The sequence below is a fragment of the Xenopus laevis genome, chromosome 7L, assembly GCF_017654675.1.
Source record: "Xenopus laevis strain J_2021 chromosome 7L, Xenopus_laevis_v10.1, whole genome shotgun sequence".
Classification (NCBI taxonomy): domain Eukaryota; kingdom Metazoa; phylum Chordata; class Amphibia; order Anura; family Pipidae; genus Xenopus; species Xenopus laevis.
Genome location: NC_054383.1, coordinates 118,396,558 through 118,418,193, shown reverse-complemented (window position 1 = coordinate 118,418,193; position 21,636 = coordinate 118,396,558). Strand labels below are relative to the sequence as shown.

At 40.5% G+C, this 21,636-nt stretch overlaps 1 protein-coding gene across 1 annotated transcript; it reads right to left on the bottom strand.

Moving 5' to 3' along the window:
* Nucleotides 1-2,052: 2,052 nt before the first annotated feature.
* On the bottom strand, nucleotides 2,053-20,454 carry LOC108696752. Its single transcript, XM_018226367.2, has 4 exons — nucleotides 20,178-20,454; nucleotides 17,240-17,733; nucleotides 4,108-4,278; nucleotides 2,053-3,344 (listed from the first exon to the last, which is right to left on the bottom strand). The coding sequence occupies exons 2-4, from the start codon at nucleotides 17,727-17,729 to the stop codon at nucleotides 3,130-3,132; spliced, it is 876 nt and encodes a 291-aa protein (XP_018081856.1). The 5' UTR covers nucleotides 17,730-17,733; nucleotides 20,178-20,454; the 3' UTR covers nucleotides 2,053-3,129.
* Between the last annotated feature and the right edge of the window lie 1,182 nt (nucleotides 20,455-21,636).

The window sequence follows — 21,636 nt, the reverse complement described above, 5'->3', positions numbered from 1 at the left end:
TTCGTGCTTTTTTTCCACATACATGTATTGTCTTGCCATTTTGCTTGAAACGAGAGAAAAAACACCAACTTGATTTTTGATAAATCAGCCCCTAAGTGTTGGATAATTTCTGCCTCTTAATATGTAGTTTACCTAAAATTACAGATTTCTTTCCTGTACAGGTATGGGACCTGTTATCCAGAATGCTTGGGACCTAGCGTTTTCCAGATAACAGATCTTTTCGTAATTTGAATCTTCATACCTTAAAGGGGTTGTTCACATTTGAGTTAACATTTAGTATGAGTAGAAAGTGATATTCTGAGACAATTTGGTTTTCATTTTTTATTATTTGTGGTTTTTGAGCTATTTAGCTTTTAATTCAGCAGCTCTCTAGATTGCTATTAAAGCAATCTGGTTGCTAGGGTACAAATTACCCTAACAACCATGTATTGATTTGAATAAGAGTCTGGAATATGAATAGGAGAGGCCTGAATAGAAAGACGAATAATAAAAAGTATCAATAACAATAACAGAGCATTTGTTTTTAGATGGGGTCCATTTGAAAGCTGGAAAGAGTCAGAAAAAGAAGGCAAATAATTAAAAAACTATAAAAATAAATAAATAATGAAGACCAATTGAAAAGTTGCTTAGCATTAGCCATTCTATAACATACTTAAAGTATTTACTTTCAAATAACATTTTACAATGAGGTAGGCACACAGCAATTTGCAGGCACATTTAGACTCTTTATTTTACGATCTGAAATATAATGCACACATTTATAGTTCAATACATTTTTGCAGGTACTTCATGAACAACTTGTATGGGATACATGGTTATATGCAATGTAAAGCTCAATGCATAATGATTCTTTTACTCCTATTATGCAGAAAGTAAATGCTCTATAAGTAGAGACAATGGTGATCCATGTTATGACTTTGAGATTTAGATGACAGATATGGATGTCACTACTGAGCTTGGTTGCCATGGATACTGCAATATATCTTCCTAACAGACTAAAATGATTCAGATATAAATGAATTATTATATATATATATATATATATATATATATATATATACAGTATATATATATATCACACAGTTTAGCTCTCATCAGGTCTTGATAAAGCGTTTTTTTTTATTTAGAACCTAATATTTTGGTCCCAGTTTTGCTTTATCGTGACCTGAAAAGCACTATACTGGGGGATTTCTACATATTTCTTTGTTATTAGCACCCAGGCTAATGGGTCATAATTGTAATAATAACTTAACAGCACTAAAACTCATTTTATTTATTTATCTATGTATTTGTTACAATTCGAGAAATGACTGCCCCCTCCCAACTTTGTACCACCTGTTCCCCACTAGATGTCACTATATAAAAAAAAAATTCTTACTTTATATCCCACAACTGTATGTGCCAGACAGATGATTCCTGAGTAGGTTAATTTATCTTGGGCTTCCAGAACTTTCCCTTTAATCAAGAGCAGCAACAGGCAGACCAATATATTTATCTGATTAAGGCCTATAGAACAATGGGTGTTCTTGACCGCTGCTGTTATTTGAAGTAAAGGCCCCCTGTCTCACACTGGATCAGGGAAAGCTGTTATATATATTTGAATACAGGTATGGGATTCGTTATCTGGAAACCCATTATCCAGAAAGATCTGCATTACAGGAAGGCCATCTCCAATAGACTTCATTATAAGCAAATAATTCCAATTTTTAAAATAAGATTTCCTTTTCTCTGTAATAATAAAACAGTACCTTGTAGTGCAGGGATCCCCAACCTTTTGAACCCGTGAGCAACATTCAGAAGTAAAATAGTTGGGAAGCATCACTAGCATGAAAAATGTTCTTGGGGAGCCAAATAAGTGCTGTGATTGGCTTTTTGGTAGCCACTATGCGGATTGTCAACCTACATTGAGACTCTGCCAGTGCAACTAGTTTTTATACAACCAAAACTTGCCTCCAAACCAGGAATTCAAAAATAAGCACCTGTTTTGAGGCCACTGGGAGCAACATCCAAGGGGTTGGAGAGCAACATGTTGCTCACGAGCTACGGGTTGGGGATCACTGTTGTAGTGGATCCAAACTAAGATATAATTAATCCTTATTGGAAGCAAAACCAGCCTATTGGGTTTATTTAATGTTTACATTTTTTTTAGTAGACTTAGGGGCAGATTTATGAGCCGAATTGAAAATGAGTGTTTTTCTGGTAAAAACTGTCAGACTCGACTAGGGAGTTATTCAAATTTGATTTGAGTTTTTTTTTTAAACTTTCATTTGATTTTTGAGATTTTTTTTACTCTGGCCTTTTAAGAAATCAAATCGACTATTTGCCACCTAAAACCTGCCCAAGTGGGAGAGGTCCAGGGATCAATTTGGAGTTGTCTGCAGCCTTCCTGACATTCTAATTTTTTTCAAAGAAAAAACTCGAATTGAATTTGAATTTGATTCCAGCTTTCGGGTCGATTGCATTCATCACAGTTTAAAAAATTTGATTACAATAAATTTTAATAAATCTTAATAATAATACTACATTTTGATTGGTCGAATTTCAAATTTATAGGAGTTTAGGGTAATTTTTAAAAACTCACTTGAAATCGAAATTCGACCTTTGATTAATGTGCCTCTTAAAGTATGGTGATCCAAATCGGGAAAATCCCAGGTATTCTGGATAACAGGTCCCATACCTTTATGTATGTGTTACTAATTTATGGGTCCATATGGCTTTTATCCTAAATATATTTACAAGTATTTCCTTTAAAGAATGTAAACAGGTTTCCCCTACCACTACCAAGTAATTTATGTGAGCATATAAGCATTGTTCTGTATAAGGCTTTTTAGATATATATATATAATTCACTGCTATACTTTATTTAATCATATAGGATAATGTACCCTGACTGTTATTTATAAGACAATTAGAAGTCACTGAGGAGTTCCATGACCATATGAAACCAAAGATGCCAATAGCAGGGCTAACATGAACAACTATGGGCACATAATGAGAGCAATGACCAGCACAGAACTGAAAAGGAACGGCTATGGGCACACTGACAGTTGACAATTGTAAAATGCCCATCATATTTCTAATTAACACAAATTTTTCAACAGAAAACTTTTTGAAGCCAAAGGAGAGACCCTACATAAGCTTAAGGGGTCCCAACTGAAAAATTTGCCTCAAGTGCTCGTTTGAGGAGGTGCCTTTGGGCACATCTACTTTGTAGTCTCCTTTTGATGAGTAACCAGCGTTCTTCTGCTCTTCAGTGTTCTGTTCTTTAAGGGCGGGTGTCATTGTGTCGAACTCTTTGAAGGAGAAGAAGTCATAGTGGTCCATTGGGGTGTCGAGATGCAGAACTGTTCAATAGGAGAATAAAAATGTAAGATCATAGCCTAAATTTATAACAAATGCCAGTTATTATAGTGTTATTTTAAACCATTTGGACCTTTCCTCCTTCTGGATTACAGGTATGAAAATCCTTAACCCCCTTCCAGTTCCAAGAATATCTAGGACCACAATTAATTGTTCACCCCAAAATGTATTATAAGTTGCCTTCAGACTGGTTTCTGAGAATTTCTATGAGCTATAGGATGAATCCCCATTCACTCTATTTACCCCTGATGGAGTTGGTTTGGGAAATTGTGGCTTCAATCTTTTTTGATGAGAAAGCAAGTATTGGCAGGGAGCCTGGGAGGCTTCAAACACTGGGTTGCCGGCTATAACAATGAAGGGCCACAGAAGTCTTCAAAACTATCCAAGATGGTTTGTTCATGTTGAGAATACAAGTCTCAGTAATGTGAATAATCTCATCTAAACAGTTGACTTTCAGTGAATGCTCCAGTATTTCCCATTGCAATTTTTGCCCTAGAAACTCAACATCACAGGTTTATTGGAAAATGTGACTATTTTTTTTTCTAACTAGGGGTAGGTAAGTAGATGAAGTTCATGCCTAAAATCCCCACCCCCCCTCTCTAAGGCACATGCCTCTTCCACCTACTCCTAGTTCCAGCCCTAATAAGCAGCACACCTTTGCACTCTCCCACAAGTCTGTGTAAACAACCCTGAGGTCTTTCCCAAAAATTTTATTTTACGTGAAACAATTTCCACAGAGCCCTTTACCTGGATCTTCAAAACCTTCATCGTAGAGTCTGCGGTGGGAAAACATTTCCTCCTTGCGCTGCCGGTTGTAGATGCAGTAGACAAGTATTAACAGGCAGGCCAGCACCCCTGCCATTCCCAGAAACAAGGCCAGCAGTCTGTAGGCTCCAAAATCCTTTCTGGCTTCATATTCTAAGAAACAAGCAGAAGAGAAGAAATAAAAGGATGGGAAAATAATGGAAGACTTTAGATTTAAAAAAATGTATTTGTTAACCCCTGATATACCATAAACACCCACTGTAAGGCTCAATTACAAAGCTGGCCAAAATATAAATTAAATCAGGAGGCACAAACATTTGCACATGGTAGTATTCAGTGAAAATATGAGCACATTTATGTATATACGGTAGTATGTTGACACTGAATCCAACTGCACACTACTCCCTGGCACACGAGAAAGCGTTTATGGGTGCTGTGTCTGAGGCATAGAGACATGGGGGGGCAAAATATGATTGACGGCTGAGATTTTTAAATATGGTTATAACCGGTATGGATACAATAATTAAAAAGAATGTGGGGGTTCATGAAACCTGTTATCCAGAAAACTTTGAATTATGGGAAGGTCATCTCCCATAAAGTCCATTTGAAACAAATAATCTTAGTTTTTAATAATTATTTCCTTTTTCCCTGTAATAATAAAACAAAAACCTGGTACTTGAGGGTAACTAAGCTGCATTAATCCATATTGATGGCAAAATAATCCTTTTTCATTTTTAAATGTTTAAATGATTTTTAGCAGACTTAAAGGGCACCTGTTGGGTAAAAATGTTATCTCCACCAAAGGAGCGGGCTAATAGAGCCCGCATTCCGGTTGGTGATAACAGTAGTTTTTTTTTTTTTTTAAATGCCCCCCGCCAGCGCTACACTACTCACACCGAGGGGGAGCTCCTGGTGCGAGCAGCTATGTCTGGTCACTCGCATAATGAAAAGCTGCCCCAAATTGCTCATTATGCACACACGCGTGACGTCACATGCGCGTTGTGCAAATGCGAGTGACCGGACATGGCTGCTCGCACCAGGAGCTCCCTCTCGGTGTGAGTAGCGTAGCGCTGGCTTTTTTTTTTTTTTTTAAAAAAAAAACTACTGTTATCCCCAACCGGAATGCGGGCTCTATTAAGACGCAAAGATTTCTCTTGCCGAACAACCGATTTTAGCGAAGTCCGACCAAGCCTTTGAAATTATCGTGCGGTTAGTGGGATTCGAACGACCGTACATCTTACGATTTTTCGGCCGACATCTGTCAGAAAGTTGATCGGCCAGGTTAAAAAATCTTTATCGGTCCCAGTGCAATCTATCTATAGCTGGCCATAGATGTAATGATTTTTAAAAGATCCGATCGTCATCGTGAGACCATGATTATCTCGAAACGATTGTACGATCGGTCCCAGTGCAATCTATCTATGTTTGCAGGGACAAGCAGGCAGCTCCCCTTTGTTTTCCTGACAATATCGCCTGAAATGGTCTTTTTAGTTGATGGACAATTCATACGATCGTACGATCATTTCGAGATAATCGTGGTCTCGCGATGACAATCGGATCTTTCAAAAATCTTTACATCTCTGGCCAGCTTTAGCCCGCACCTTTGGTTGGGGATAACATTTTTACCCAACAGGTGCCCTTTAAAATATGGTGATCCCTTATCTGGAAAACCCCAGGTCATAAGCATCCTGGGTAATAAATCTCATAGCTGTACAGGTTTCTATGTCTGTGCCACAGGCAGTGTCGGACTGTGGGACCCGGAGCCCACCGGGGAAGCTACCTCAGGTCCCCATGGCTGCAAAGGCCACCTCTGGCACTTTTCCCAAGCCGCAACCCTCCTCCAGCCCCCTGTGCACACCCTTCTCTTCTTGTGGCCATGGCAGGGGTTACGTAAGGAGGTCAGAAACAGCTGTAGGGTCATGGTGCAGGGAGTGGGTCTGGGCAGGCAGTGCCCATGAAGGCTGGGCCCCCCGGGTTTTTTTCCCCAGTGTCCCACCGGCCCAGTCCGATCCTGGCAACAGGTCACCGTAAAGCAACAAGGTATTGTTATGTTTTGGTAGCCGAGGATGAGTACAGTATAACAGTGCTTTATTAGCAGGCTCATGCAGCCATTACAGAACAGTAAGCACCTCTAACAAAGTATGCACAGTATAAGTCTTGAGCACAGTGACATCTACAGGCCATTTGTATAAACACCACAGGTATGTAGGATTAAATGAGTGGAGGACGAGATAGAATGATAAGAGGCGCAGGACTATAAGAACATTTTATGAGTGACCCATAGTGTCAAAGCCTCAAATGTGCACTGGCGTGACCAGTAATAGAGTATCCCTTGGTTACACCATAGAGTTTATGTCAAGTTGGTCAGATATACTCAGGTAGAAGCAACTCTTAATTAACACTCCAAATAACTAGTGACCCTATCAAACCTTTCTAAGTAAAGTCGTCAGACACCCAAACCCCGCTGAACTCACCCCAGATAAATTCTGGAAGCATTGTTCTAAAGAGCCTGGCCAGCATTAGGGATCAAAAAAAGGCAATAGTAATTCTATAAATTACTGGTTTTTTTCCTGATATATTGGGTAAAGAAGATCAATCTTTTAAAGATCTTTTTTGTACAGTAAATGAATGTGTTTACTACTAAACTGGCAGCTTGCAAAATAACGAATTCCCACGGCAATTAATTAGAGTGGCACCTTTTCCTTGTGTTCCTACAACACATACACACGTTGCTAAACTCCCTGTGGAGCTCAGTATCCGTGGCAATCATTGTCCTAACTAAATGGCATTTGGGGTAATGTAATGAAAGGTGTCACTGGTCTAGTCACCCATAGCAACCAATGTATTCTAGCTGTTGTCAGTGAGGCACCCTTTGCATGTGATTTTGTAGTAAATTTGCTAATGTGTTTGTTCTGAATATACTATAAAATCCTGTAAATTGTGACAGTTGCAATGTTATGACTGCCATCGGAGCACTGACCACATTTTATTGCTATCATTTGCTGCAGGTTAAAAGCAGTTAGAGGATATGTTTACATTCACAATAAACACACCTATATTGATTACAATACACTCAGACATTATATACAGGATCATTGGGAACCAGGTACAAGCTGACAGTTGATGCCGAACCATTCAGTTGAGCTGATTAACAAATACATTTAAAGGGAAGCTTTTATATGGATCCATTATGAGCTCAAAAGGTATTCTGGGACAACGGGAGAATAGGGGGCACACAAAATCGCCCCAGGAAATTGAAGCAGGGCCTCTAGCATGAGCGCCTACATTAAAGGCTGATCACTTAAAGGGCATGTAAACCCTATATTTTCCTACCATGTATATAAGTTGGGCACCCAAATGACATCATTTGTACTGCATATATCCCCTCAGTTGGCCAGCCCCGTCACATTTTTCTAAAACAAATAGCAGCTTTCACTTGGCAGCCATTTTCCCTTTACAGCAAAAGCTATGGGAACCAGCAATGCCATGTCTTTATTGGTGGCTAGACTGGAGTGGGTGTGTTTTGTAATCTAAGCTGAAAAGCTTCACTGCCTTAAATTGAAATTAAACATACTCAGTAGGTAACATTTAAAGGAAATTCCCAAGGGAGGGGGATGAGTGGGTTAGAGGAGGAGAAGCAATCCAAAGTGATTAAGTGTATTCTGCAGTCTTACTATTAACCTTTAAACAACAGAAGTGGCAGGTACTTAAAGATTTCAAAGAGGCTGTTTACAGATTACATTTTTTTGTGGGGGGTTTACATGTCCTGATCTTATATAAAAATATTTGATTCTACTCACACAAAGAAACATCTTTTTGGCTACAAAGATACCACAGTGCACCTGTTAAATTAGACACACAGTACAGTATTTTTGTTAAAATTCTGCTATATTATCATACTGTATCAATGGCCGTGGAAGGACTTGGCCATGGACGTTTCTATCCTCCTTCGATCCTTCCTATTATATTAGGAGTTGTCTAAGAAGAGATTTCTCTTTAACTCAAGTTACATCCCTTAAAGAAGGATAAGACTCATTCCCTTTGAAGGCCCAAATTGAGAAACTACACCTACTCCAATGTACAATTGTTAGCAGACCCCAGAATGTCCACACAGCCCAGTAAGACAAACCAAGGGCAGGGACTGAGAATAAAAATCATCCAATAACAATATAGGTATGGAATCCATTATCTGGAAACCCGATATCCATAAAGCTCTGAATTACAGGCCATCTGTCATAGACTCCATTTTATCCAAATAATCAAAGTTTCTAAAAATAATTCCTTTTTTTCTCTGTAATAATAAAACAATGCCTTGTACTTGATCCCAACTAAGATATAATTAATCCTTACTGGAAGCAACACCAGCCTATTGGGTTTATTTAATGTTTACATGATTTTCTAGTAGCCTTAAGATAGATCCAAATTACAGAAAGATCCCGTAGGTCCCGAGCATTCTGGATGACAGGTCCCATACTTGTACCTGTATTACTACTAATGTACGTAGTTATGCAGTAATATAGGCTAAATAGTTGTGCTCATTTATATATCTTCAGCAATTCCCATCCATATCATTAGGGGTAGCACACAGGCAGACATAAAGGCACTTTCTTACCCACCCTCAAATTGTGCACAATTCGGAGTGTGAGCTCAGTGTGCAAAGAGAACTGTGGAATTGATGCCTGGCCAAAAGTAGGTAAAAAAAGAGATACAATTATTATCCCTTTGCCTTGCACAACCAGTGGCGTAACTACAGGGGGAGCAGGGGGTGCGATTGGGCCACGGCCCGCAGCCCCTCAGGGCCCCCCGGCAGCTTTCACGCCACTGACTCCGGTGTCAGAAAATGTCGTACGGAGGGGGGGCCCCGGGTGCAAGTCCTGCGCCAGGGCCTGCCTGCCTCTAGTTACTGTGTTTTTGTCACCAGCAATGTTAAGGAAATAAAAAAAATATTGCAACATTCTGGAGAAATATTTAAATTTGCATATGCATAAATGATAGTGCCTCGTTGTTCTTGTGTGGATAGTGTGTTTCCTGGTATTCATGGGAATTTATATTAATTTCTTGGCAAAATGTCCAGTTTTGGAAAAAACATCAGTCCTCGTATTTTTAGGGGTAGCACGCTGATAGGCACACTGGCATTCTCTTACATAACCTCCATTTGTGCACAATTTGGAGTGTGAGCTTAGTGTGCAAAGGGGACTGTGGCCGAAAGCAGCTGGAAAAAAGGATAAAAAGCTGCACTTTGTGGCAACTAATGTTGAAGTGAAGGAGAAATAGACACTCTCTAGCAGCGTCGTATTTATATATAAGCCCCCGAGGGCCTGTACCTAGGGCGGCACGGTTTTGGGGGCAGCCCTCTGGGTACCTATTTTTTTTTTTTTTTTTTTTAACCTTCCACCCTCGGCCACGGATTTCCATAGGAAATTTGATATTTTGCTTGTAATCATAACTTACACACACTCAAGCAACTTAGCTTTGTATGATAGTGATTACAAATATAGCCAGTTCAGCATCAATTCAGCACAATCTGGGAGCCCCACAACCTTTGGTGCATGACACTTAGGTTCCCGATAATCAAGCAATGATCCAAATCCTGGCACCCACTCCTGGGTCTGAGGCAAAGCTACTAACCAAAAGTTAAGGCTTTCTTTTATAGTCAAGATCTGGAGTGACCTCTAACCCCGAAAGTTGACCTGTGCAATTTTGTTATAGTATTTCAAAAGATTAGCAAGAACTTTGGATCTCTTCAACCAGGTCTGTCTGCTGTCTGTTTATTTATTCTTAAAAAAAATGAAAGTGTTTTAAAGTAATAAAAATATAATGCAGTGTTGCCCTGCACTGGTGTAACTGCTGGGTTTGCTTCAGAAAAACTAATATTGTTTGACTTGAGGGGGCCACGTGGGTCATAACTGTTGCTTTTGAATCTAGAAACATTTATTTTGCAAGGCCTATCTATTTATCCAGTTTTTAATTTTACACTGAACTGTTCCTTTAAGGATGTTTGCTGTGCAATAATACCTATGTTTGCCCAGCAATATAAGTACACCAGGGACATTGGACTCAACTATGCCCAAATCTTTATAGATTTACAATCTATATTGTAAATCATTACATTAAGTGAGAAAATATCCACCGTGCTTGTATGGTGGATGAAAATGGTCTTGTATGAAAATGCAGTGAATGCTGATTTAAATGTGAGTAAATGAATGAGATGTCTATGTGGGATTTTGATGTTAAAAAGTTGAAGTGTTAAAAAAGTTTTGCAAGGTTTGTCCACTAGATGGCAGTGAGTTCCCATTAGTTATAAAAGGGTTATATAAAGGTGTTATGTAAAATTCCCCGGCCACTAGAGGGAAGTAGTGAGACAGGACAGAAAAGGTATAAAAGGGATGGTTCCACCCAGGGCGTGGTTAGTCGGATTGGAAGGTTATATTGGTAGAACTGTAATGGGGCACTAGGTGCCATAGCCAGTGAGGGCAAAGTTAGAAAGGGTAGCTGGCACCAAACCAATTAGTAAGAGGCTTAGTAGCCGTGGCTATCACAGATAGCGAAAAGAGAGATAGACAGGGCAGTGCGGACAACCCAGGCCCGTGGTGAAAATCCTACCAGGAAAAGCTAGGGGCCGCTGTTGTGGTGGCTGCTGGCTGAACGAGGGAGGTGGCACATGGAAATTCCTACCGGGCGAGGTGGAGGGCTCGTAGGACATACGGCGGACTGCCTGACCGGTAGGTGGTGCAAGAAAGGCCAAGAGACTGGGTTCGCAAGTAGTGATGGGCGAATTTGGGGCGTTTCGCCAAAAAATTTGCAAAATTTGCAAATTCGCTGGCAAAAATGCGCCGGCGTCCAAAAAAACGGGAATTCGCACCTGGCGAATAAATTCACCCATCACTATTCGCAAGTCCAGTAGTGTGGGGAGACTGTGGAAAATACCTGTAAGTCTGTAAAGAAGATATACTGTATGCTGGTGGTGAGTCGATTTGACAATTCTTTAGATAAAACTATTTCAAGTTTTTTTAAGAACTTTGGTGTAGTGTGCCTTTAATCACTGGAGGGCCCCTACATGCTACACTGGAAAATATGGAATTCTTCAACGACAACTTACACTTCTATTTATCAAATACCTATCATTAGTGATGCTCGCGGCAAATCACGCAGAAACAAACAGATAAATAGAAACTTGGTCCCAAGTGTGACCCACTAACCTGATTATCATTTAAAGGCCACATTCACAAGATTGTTTTCCTTTTGCCTGAAAAAAATGTGTTATAATAAATGAAGCAATGTTGGAGGGGGGTATTTTCATTTATTTCTGAAAAAATTATAATCCCTTTTTTGTTTCCTGGTATTCATGGGACTTTTTATTCACTTATCGGCAAAGGCATTCTCTCACAATTTGTGCACAATTTGGAGTGTGAGCTGTGTGCACAAAAGGGAAGTTGGAAGCTGATGCCTGGCCAAAAGCAGGTGGAACATAATGGATAAAGTGCTGTTCTCTGTGCCTTGCATCAGTCACACATAGGAACAAAGGAAGAATTGACATTAGATGCTAGACTGACAATGGGTTGTTGCCCCTAGCAATGTAAAGGAATCATCCTGGAAAATATGCAGTTCTTCAACAACACCATATACTTCTATTTATTAAATACCATTATCATTAGTGATGTGCACAGCATCAGGGAACTACATTGGCTAAAAACACAAGCAGATAAATAGAAAACCGGTCCTGAGTGTGACCCACTAACCTGATTTTTAGAATTTAAAAACATTTACATAGCTTCGTATGAGGGTAATTACAAGAATTGCCAGTTCAGCATCAATTCAGCACAATACGGGAGCCCCAAAACCTTTGGTGCATGACCCTCAGGCTCCCGATAATCAAGCAATGATCCAAATTCGTGACACCCAAACATGGGTCCGAGGTGAAGCTACTAACCAAAAGTTGAGGCTTTATTTTATAGTCAAGATCTGAAGTGACTTCTAACCCCAAATGCTGTCCTAGGCAATATTGTTAGCTAAGTAGACCTCCAAACCCAAATACTGACCTGAGCAATATTGTTATAGTATTTGTAACAGATTAGCAAGAACTTTGTATCTCTTCAACCAGGAGTTGGGCAACAATACCTATGTTTGCTATAGAAGGTTTGCCCAGTAATATAAGTACACCAGGACATTGGACTCAACTAAAACCAATAAACCTATCCTATACTTACTCAAACTTACGCTTGAATCACTGTAAATCAGATATATTGTAAATAATTACATTAAATTAAAAAATAACCACCGGGCTACCCTGGAAAATATGGAATTCTTCAATGACACCATACACTTCTTTTTATCAAATACCGATCATTAGTGATGCTCACGGCATAACGTGCAGAAACTACATTGGTTGAAAAAAAACCCAGATACTGTAAACAGAAACTCAGTTCCAAGTGTGACCCACTAACCTGATTCTCATTTAAAGGCCACATTCACCAGATTGTTTTTCTTTTGCCTGAAAAAAATGTGTTATACTAAAGGAAGCAATTTTGAAGGGCGTGGGGGGGGGGAATATTTTAATTTATTTTTGAAAAAATGATTTCGTTTTTTGATTTTATGTGGATAGATTGTTTCCTGGTATTCAGGGGACTTTCTATTCACTTATCGGCAAAATGTTCCGTTTTGAAACACAAATTTATGGAACGCTGGGAAAGGAGACTTAATAAGGTGCAGGAGATTGCCCTCGACAATATCAGAAAGGCATCTATTAATACAATTATTAAAGAAAACGCCTATAAAATATTGTATGACTGGTACCTCACTCCAGCAAAACTACACAGAATCTATGACTCCAACCCTAACTGCTTCCGGGGATACCATAGAGTGGGAGAAGAACTACATATGTGGTGGGAATGCCCACTGGTCTCTGCTCTTTGGATAGAAATATTCACTCTTTTAAAGGGGAAGTAAAGTCTAAAATAGAATAATGCTAGAAATGCTGTATTTTGTATACTAAAGATAAACATGAACTTACTGCACCACAAGCTTAATCAAACAAATTATTTATGCTTTCAAAGTTGGCCACAGGGGGTCACCATCTTGTAACTTTGTTAAACATCTTTGCAAGACCAAGACTGTGCACATGCACAGTGTGGTTTGGGCTGCTTAGTAGTGAAATGTGTGGGTCACGGGTGGGTACGATTCAAGTTCTCCCCGCCCGCGACCTAGTACTGACGGCTTCCGGCGCCAGAATTTATAGACTTCCACCTGCCCTGCCCATTTTGTGATGCCACTGCGGGGTGGGCGTGGTTGTATAAATAAAAGGGAGCAACGGGCCCGGGTCGGATGCGGGTAGGGAGTGGGCGGGTTAGGGTCGGGTGCGGGTCGAGAAATTCTCGACCTGCAAATCACTACTGTTTAGGGATCATCATAAATTATCAAAACGGAAACAAACAAAGCTGCTTGAGTTCTGCATGGCTGGGAAGTAAGACGGGGGCTCCCCCTGCTGTTCATAAGTATGATTGTTTCCCTGCAGAGCAGTTAGGCACCGTCTGACAATTCCTATCCACAGCAGTAAATGAAGGGAGAATTTCACTGCATACAGTCAGGTTTCTTATAAAAACGGTACACATTTTTTAATTCAAGTATATTGGAGATAGGTTTCTTTTTCATTAAAGATGCCTTTACATGCCCTTTGTGTCTTATTAAACAAAACTATAGACCCAGACCCCTGGCTCGCCCTGCTTACCTTCAATTCTGACTCTCTCACCAAGAAAGAATTTAAGCTGTGCTCACTAATCTGTCTAGCAACAAGCACTATAGCCCATAAATGGAAGGAAGGCATTCCTACAATATTGGAAGTCAAAAGGAAGATATGGTGGGTGTCCTCAATGGAAAAACTTACAGCAATGATACATCACACAATGGATAGCTACAATGCTATCTGGTCCCCATGGTTAACCTGGTGTGAAACCCAAATTCCTCTAAATTTGGCAAATAATGTAACATGAAGCATTTAATAGAGACTTTTAGTGGCATAACTACTGCTTCAATTTGTTAATTATAACAAATGTGTAAACTTTTAATATTGTGCTTACTCTTAGCGAGAGTCCTACCTCCCCACCCTTCCTTCCTCTATCTTTTCCTCCCTTTTCTATCTTTTTCTTTCTTTACTTATTTTGGTGGTTTTTTTTCGTTCTTAATATTACAGTCTGTAAAACAGCATTTGACATATTAAGCAGAAACAAAATTTGTATGTACTAATGCTTGAATATACAGATGTAATGATTATCCTGCTTTAATAACAAACTGTCAAATTGGTAAATAAAAAGTTTAAAAAATATAAAATGTCCAGTTTTGATTTATGGAGACATCAGTCCTCATATTAGGGGTAGCACACAGGCAGGCACAGAGGCATTCTCTTACACAATTTGTGCACCATTTGGAGTGTGAGCTGTGTGTGCAAAAGGGAAGTTGGAAGTCGATGCCTGACCAAAAGCAGGTGGAACATAAGGAATAAATGCTGCTCTCTGTGCCTTCAGTCACACTTAGGAGCAAAGGAAGAATTGACATTAGATGCTAGACTGACAATGGGTTGTTGCCCCTAGCAATGTAAAGGAATCATCCTGGAAAATATGCAGTTCTTCAACAACACCATATACTTCTATTTATCAAATACCATTGTCATTAGTGATGTGCACAGCATCAGGAAACGACATTGGCTAAAAACACAAGCAGATAAATAGAAAACCGGTCCTGAGTGTGACCCACTAACCTGATTATCATTTTTATGGCAGGGGATTTTGTAGCCCCAACATGTAGCCATCTAATGAAGTTAGCAAGATATTGTTGCATGGTTGGCGTGGCAGTAGAGGTGAGCCCCAAAAGGTTTTACATGACATCACAAGAATATCACAGAAAGTAGGGTCCAAAGGAAAGACTTGGTGGCTCGGGACCTTAATAAACGTAACTAACTGAACACCTTTGTTTTAGAAATTGTATCCATTTGTACAGAATAAATGACTAATATAACGTGGGGCCAGGGAATGCGTATTGGCCAGCCCCCTCTCTGTGGTGTATGTATATATATATATATATATATATATATATATATATATATATACAGGGTTGGACTGGGGGGGTCAGGGCCCACCGGGGTTGCCACATCAGGGCCCCCCGCACCCCCCCCCAAGGGCCCCCCTCCCCGGTCGAAAATCCCCCTCGCCGGTGCATACCTTATTTATGCGAGTCATTTTTGTGCAATTGGGCAGGGAAGAGCGGAAGTCAGGAGTGGAGGAGGTCAGGCCAGGGTCAGCTTTCAGCGGCGAGCCTTGCAGTCCCAGCGCCCGCCGCTCCAGCAAGAGCAGGAGCACCGGAGCAAGCGGCTGGGCGGTATGCCACCCCTACCAACTTGCCGCCCTAGGCCCGGACCTTTCTGGCTCTGTGAAGAGGGTCTGGGCTGATAGGGCCTACGAGAGCTCTGGCCCACCGGGTTTTTCCCGGTGTCCCGCCGGCCCAGTCCGACGCTGTATATATATATATATATATATGATCTATTTTCACTGAAGGAGTTAAACGATTCTCTTGGCAGAAAAAGCTTTTTTCCCTTCCTGCTATATTGTCTATATTGTTATCGTATCATTCCATTAGTGCTGAAATTAGACTCCCGCTGTGACACACACCCCAGAATATGGCATTTACACAGAGAGGGTGCAGTCTATATTTAAGCAATACATGTAATTAAATGACACTTGCAGGAGGGGGAGAAGAAAGAGGAGATGTGCAGTATAACTTGAGTGGCAGGCTGCTTCTTCACCTGCAGCTTTAGTCCTATAACAAGATAATGTGTCAGTATTATATGTAACACTGGATTTTTCCTGTGATCTAGCAGCTAGGAAGGTATTTACAGTCATCGTGTTGCTTCAATTTACCCTGTCTTTCTTGGACATTAAAGAACTCCTTAAGGGGACACATGCCTCTGAATTTAAAGGAGAACTAAACTCTAAAAATGAGTATGGCTAGAAATGTCATTTTATATACAGAACTTATTTATCCAGCCTAAAGGTTCAGCATCTCTACAGTTGTAATGATCCAGGGCTTGGATTATGTTAGCAGTGTCAGTGACACTGCACATGCTCAGTGGGATTTGAGCAGCTGTTGAGAAGCTAAGCTTTGGGGTCATCACAAATCAAGCTGAAAATGAGGTTTGCCTGTCATAGAAGCTGATGCTACAGGGCTGATTATTCATTCTTATGATAATTGTACTGGTTTCTGAGCTGCCATGTACCAATAATCTGAATTACTTACTAATCAGCCTTATAATTTGACGGGGAGGCACAGGTCTACACTGCTAAAGGGCTGTGGTTGCATTGGGCTGGTATAGAAGCTCAAAACATCATGTACAATATTTCTGCCCAACTTCTTCAATTAAAGCGAACCTGTCACCCTAAGAAATAATTCCAATCATGTTAGTTGAGCAAAATGAACTTTACTTACACTATATTTATTATTTACATTTTGTTTTGTAAGGCTACAAGTTTATTGTTATTGCTACTTTTTATCACTCAGGCCTCTCCTATTCATATTCCAATCTCTTATTCAAATCGGTGCATGGTTGCTAGGTTAATGTGGACACTAGCAACCAGATTGAAACTCTAAACTGGAGAGCTGTTGAATAAAAAGTCCAGGGGCCGGCCCGAACCCGCCCGACCTGCGGGTCCCGTGGGCCTCGGGTCGGCCCACACATCACTACTAAGCAGCCCAAACCACACTGAGCATGTGTGCAGTCTTGGTCTTGCAAAGATGTTTAACAAAGTTACAAGATGGTGAATAAAAAGTAAAAAATACTAAAAAGAAAAAAAGGAAAAAAAAATGAAAACCAATTTGAAATTGTCTCAGAATATCACTCTAAAAGTCATTCTAAAAGTTAAAGGTAAACAACCCCATTCAAATCAACCATCTGCCCACTAGGCCTTGAAGTCAACAGACAGATCTAATCCTATGTTCCTACCTTAACACATAAATCTTTTCATTTATCCTAAGGAGAAAAATATAAAACCCTGCAAAGATAAACCCCCCAAATAGAAGCTGTTTTTGTAACTAATACACATTTGGAAAACGTAGCCAGTTCATTGCTCACCTTCTTCCCCGTGTTGAGTAAAATAATCAGTGGAGGCATTTCCCAGCTTGCCATGATTCCATATCTTGTAGAACAATACACAGATTACATTGCCTTTTTCTTTGCTTTCAGGAGTAGTCAATTCTGTAGTGCTGTGGTTTTCCTGCAAAAACTCAACTCCATCTGTGAGGCTTGTGTTAAAAATGGCGTCTTGGGAGGCACCAACTTCTGTTGAGTTCTGAGCATCACCATGGAAGAAGGCTATGGAAAGATTCAAAAGGCTTTGTGTCGAGTCAAAGTCTTTGGTTGAGATTGACTTATTAGATGCATTTTCTTTCAGGTCACTGAATTCCACAGGTGGAAAGTTAGTGCCACCACTATCAATAGTGACATTTGCTTCAGACGGTGTCAGGGTAACCTCAGCATCTGTTATCTCCAAACAGCAGGCCAACATAGTAGTGAATATTACCGCACATACACGCCTGACCCTCATCTTTCGTTTGTCGCCCATCAGCCTGGAGTAAAACAATTGGATTAGTTCTCTGATTTGGACATAATGATTTTACTACCTATTGTATCTACTACAGGTATGGGACAACTCGGGCCCTTCGGTTTTCCAGATAACAGCTTTCTGTAATTTGGATCTTCATACTCTAAGGGTAGAACACCACGGGCGATTTTACCTGCGACACCTTCTGTTCCGGCGCGATGAAGCTAATCGCAGGCATCACATCGGATGCGCTGAATCTAATGTAAGTAATACAAATGTCGCACGTAGAAGCTTATTGCATCTGACACAACACAACTGTCGGATGCGAACGCTGCATGTTGCGTCTTCGTCTGACAGCCGTGTCCTGTTGGATACAATCACCTTCTACTTGCGACATTTGTATTAGTTACATTAGATTCGGCACAACCGACGTGACGCCTGCGATTAGTTTCATCATGTCAGAACGGAAGGTATCGCAGGTTAAATCACCCATGGAGTTCTACCCTTAAACCCTAAATCCAATAGGCTGGTTCTGCTTCCAATAAGGATTAATTATATCTTAGTTTGGATCTACTACAAGGTACTGTTTTATTATTATAATAACATTTGATTATAATGGGAGACAGGCTTTCTGTATTTCGGAACTTTCTGTATAATGGGTTTCCTGATAACAGATCCCATACCTGTATCACCATTCAGTAGCGATGGGCGAATTTGTCTTGTTTCGCTTTGCCAAATTTGCAACAGTTCAATGGGCATCCGTTAATCGTCGCCGGTGTCTAAACCGTCACTGGCGACAATTTAGAATTTTCGCTGCAAATTTTTAGCGGCAAATTTTCGAATTTATTCACCAGTGGCGGAAAGCAGAGATTTGCCGCATATTCGCGGCTGCCGAATTATTTCGCCCATCACTACACATTCAGTATAAAGTCCTGCAGCCACACATATTGAAGCAGTATCCAATCCCTGACAAGGATCATTAAAGGGATTGTTAACCTTGAAGTTAACTTTAGTATGATTTAGAGTGATATTCTGGGACAATTTGCAATTGGTTTTCATTTTTTATTATTTATGTTTTTTGAGTTATTTAGGTTTTTATCAGCATCTCTCCAGTTTGCAATTTCAGCAGTCTGGTTGCTAGGGTCCTCATTGCTCTAGCAACCATGCATTGATTTGAATAAGAGACTAGAATATGAATAGGAGAGGCCTGAATAGAAAGATAAGTAATAAAAATAGCACTAACAATAAATGTGTAGCATTTCTTTATTAGATGGAGTCAGTGACCCTCATTTGAAAGCTGGATAGAGTCGGAAGAAGGAGGCAAATAATTAAACAACTATAAAAAAAAAAAATAATGAAGACCAATTGAAAATTTGCATAGAATTCGCCATTCAATAACATACTAAAAGTTGAACCACCCCTTTAAGACAAGCACTTCTATGAGGACACTAGCTTGTCTATAGCTAACACACCCTCCACCTACAGCACAGGGGGCCCAATAGCTGTCTCCTTATTCAACAGTAGAACGGTCTGCATCACCTAACAAATTGAACAAGACATTACGTTATCCATTACTAAAATTGTTTCGGAATATCAGAACTGATAACTTATAGTTCTGAGTATTTGTCTGTGTGGTGATGATAGTGAAATTATCCTAGAGTCAATTATCCTAGAGTCAATTATCCTTGACAAAGGCCATGAATATCCTGTAACTTAAATCCTTATAAATGGTGTTTAGTGATGTCATCAGTTATAAAGTGAGTAGTGATGTCATTTTTGTCACATGACTCACTTAAACTTGTGTAATATATAAAGTACCCCTTGTTGGAAAATATGAGGCTATTAGTAGTATATTACCTGTATATGGTCATGGAACTCCTCAGTGACTTCTATTGTCCTTATATATTACAATAGGGGATACTTTATTCACTAAATACACTTACACACAAGGTTTCATCGGCACTTACTATTCAATACGCACAGGCTGGGTGCTAATCATTAATATTACATTCCAAAAATAGAGAGCACTCACGGCAAACAGGTTAGTGTAACTACTTGATGTTTCTGATGACTACGATCCCCTGTGGAATGAAACGCGTTGATAAGATTATTGAGGTATAAAGATTTATCATATAATTACACAAACCTGTTTGCTGTGAGTACTCTCTTTAATGGGAATATATATATTATCTGGTCTTTCGGTTGTTTATAATGCTTGTTCCCAGAATTCCGCACAAATGCTAGAAGTTGCAGTTGCAGAACAACAGGAGACCACCAGATTGTAACATTGGAACCCCTGCCTGGATCATTCTGATTTCAATCATAGTTACAAGATGCATGAAAGCCAGAGCAACGTTAGCAGTCGGCAGTTTAAAGACTCCAGAGAGCTGCACATGTAACATCACACACACTTAGCAACAACACCAACATAGAGCAAACAGGTGGGAAAGAAGCTGCCACAACACTCACCTGTTCTCTTGCTCACAAACTCTGCTACTGGCAATCTGTCCTGTGTGAACTGGGGCAGCTGAGCGACTGTTGTGTACAACAAGTGGTGTGTAAGTAACCGGCAACTCAGCTCACCTGTCCTCCGAATGAAAAGAATGTGCCTCTGTCACGCCCTGTCCCTAGACATATGCACTGGATGGATAACTTGTGCTGGAGGAGGTCCCTAGAGGGCTTTTCCACCCTTAAGTAAAGCATGAAAAACTATGATGTTAGCCAGCATTCCTGCCCTCTAATTCCAGGCCCCTTGCGAAGAGGAGAAAAGGTTATACGGAAGGGAAATGTTCTATGTATAGCAAAATGTATCATGTGCCGTTAATTAGTATCCGAGCGTTCAACTAGGGTTGCCACCTCACCACTTTAAAACCAAACATATGGAATCCACAGCCTGCATGACTGATTAGCATTTCATTTAGATGCATTGTTGCACATAAGGGCTCTTACAGACGAGCGTTTTTACCTGCGCTCCCCTGCGTTCAGTTTTTCTGCGTTCAGCCGCAGGGGAGCGCAGGAATAGACGCATTACATTTTTTCCAATGGGGCTGTACTCACCAGACGTGTGTAGGCGCCGAACGCAGGTTGAGACGCAACATGCTGCATTTATCCTGCGTTCGGCGCCTACACGCGCCTGTGTGAGTACAGCCCCATTGGAAAAAATGTAATGCGTCTATTCCTGCGCTCCCCTGTGGCTGAATGCAGAAAAACGGAACGCAGGGGAGCGCAGGTAAAAACGCTTGTCTGTAAGAGCCCTAAGGGTAGAACTACATGGACGACTTCGGTGCATTTCCGGCGGATCCGACACGCTGCCCCAAAACGCAGGCATCAAATCGGATTAGTCAGAAAATAAGGTAAGAAATACAAATGTCGGATCTTGTCGCATCGTTCATCCGACACGTCAACTGTCGGATGCAGATGCAGCATCCGACAGCCGTGTCGTGACGGATGAACGACTCAACACCATCCGACATTGTTATTGCTTACCTTATTTTCAGTCGCATCCGATTTGACGCCTGTGTTTTGGCGCAGCATGTCAGATCCGCCGGAAACGCACCGAAGTCGCCAATGTAGTTCTACCCTAAATCTTGTTCAGTCTGCAGCATGCATCTAAATGAATTGCCAACTAGCCATGCAGGCTGTGCATTCCATATGTGTTCGGTTTTAAAGGGGTGAGGTGGCAACCCTATATTCAACACAAATCAGGGAAGCCATCATAGAGGCACAGTGGGAGAATAAGAGACAATTACAATCGAATACATTTCTGATGATAAGCTCCTAGTACAAGGGGTTCATATTGAAGTTGCTACTGCAAATTCTGTTCTTATGGAAAACTTGATTTTTTTCTGACCCTTATCCCAGTGTTATACAGGTATAAGACTTTTTATCCAGAATGCTCGGGACCTGGGATTTTCTAGATAATGGATCG

Excerpts from the sequence above, each read along its gene's own strand:
- LOC108696752 (XM_018226367.2), bottom strand. The coding sequence starts at position 17,729 with ATGGGCGACAAACGAAAGATGAGGGTCAGGCGTGTATGTGCGGTAATA. Across the intron at positions 4,279-17,239 it reads TACTCAACACGGGGAAGAAG|AATATGAAGCCAGAAAGGAT; the intron begins GTGAGCAATGAA and ends CTTGTTTCTTAG. Across the intron at positions 3,345-4,107 it reads TGAAGGTTTTGAAGATCCAG|TTCTGCATCTCGACACCCCA; the intron begins GTAAAGGGCTCT and ends CCTATTGAACAG.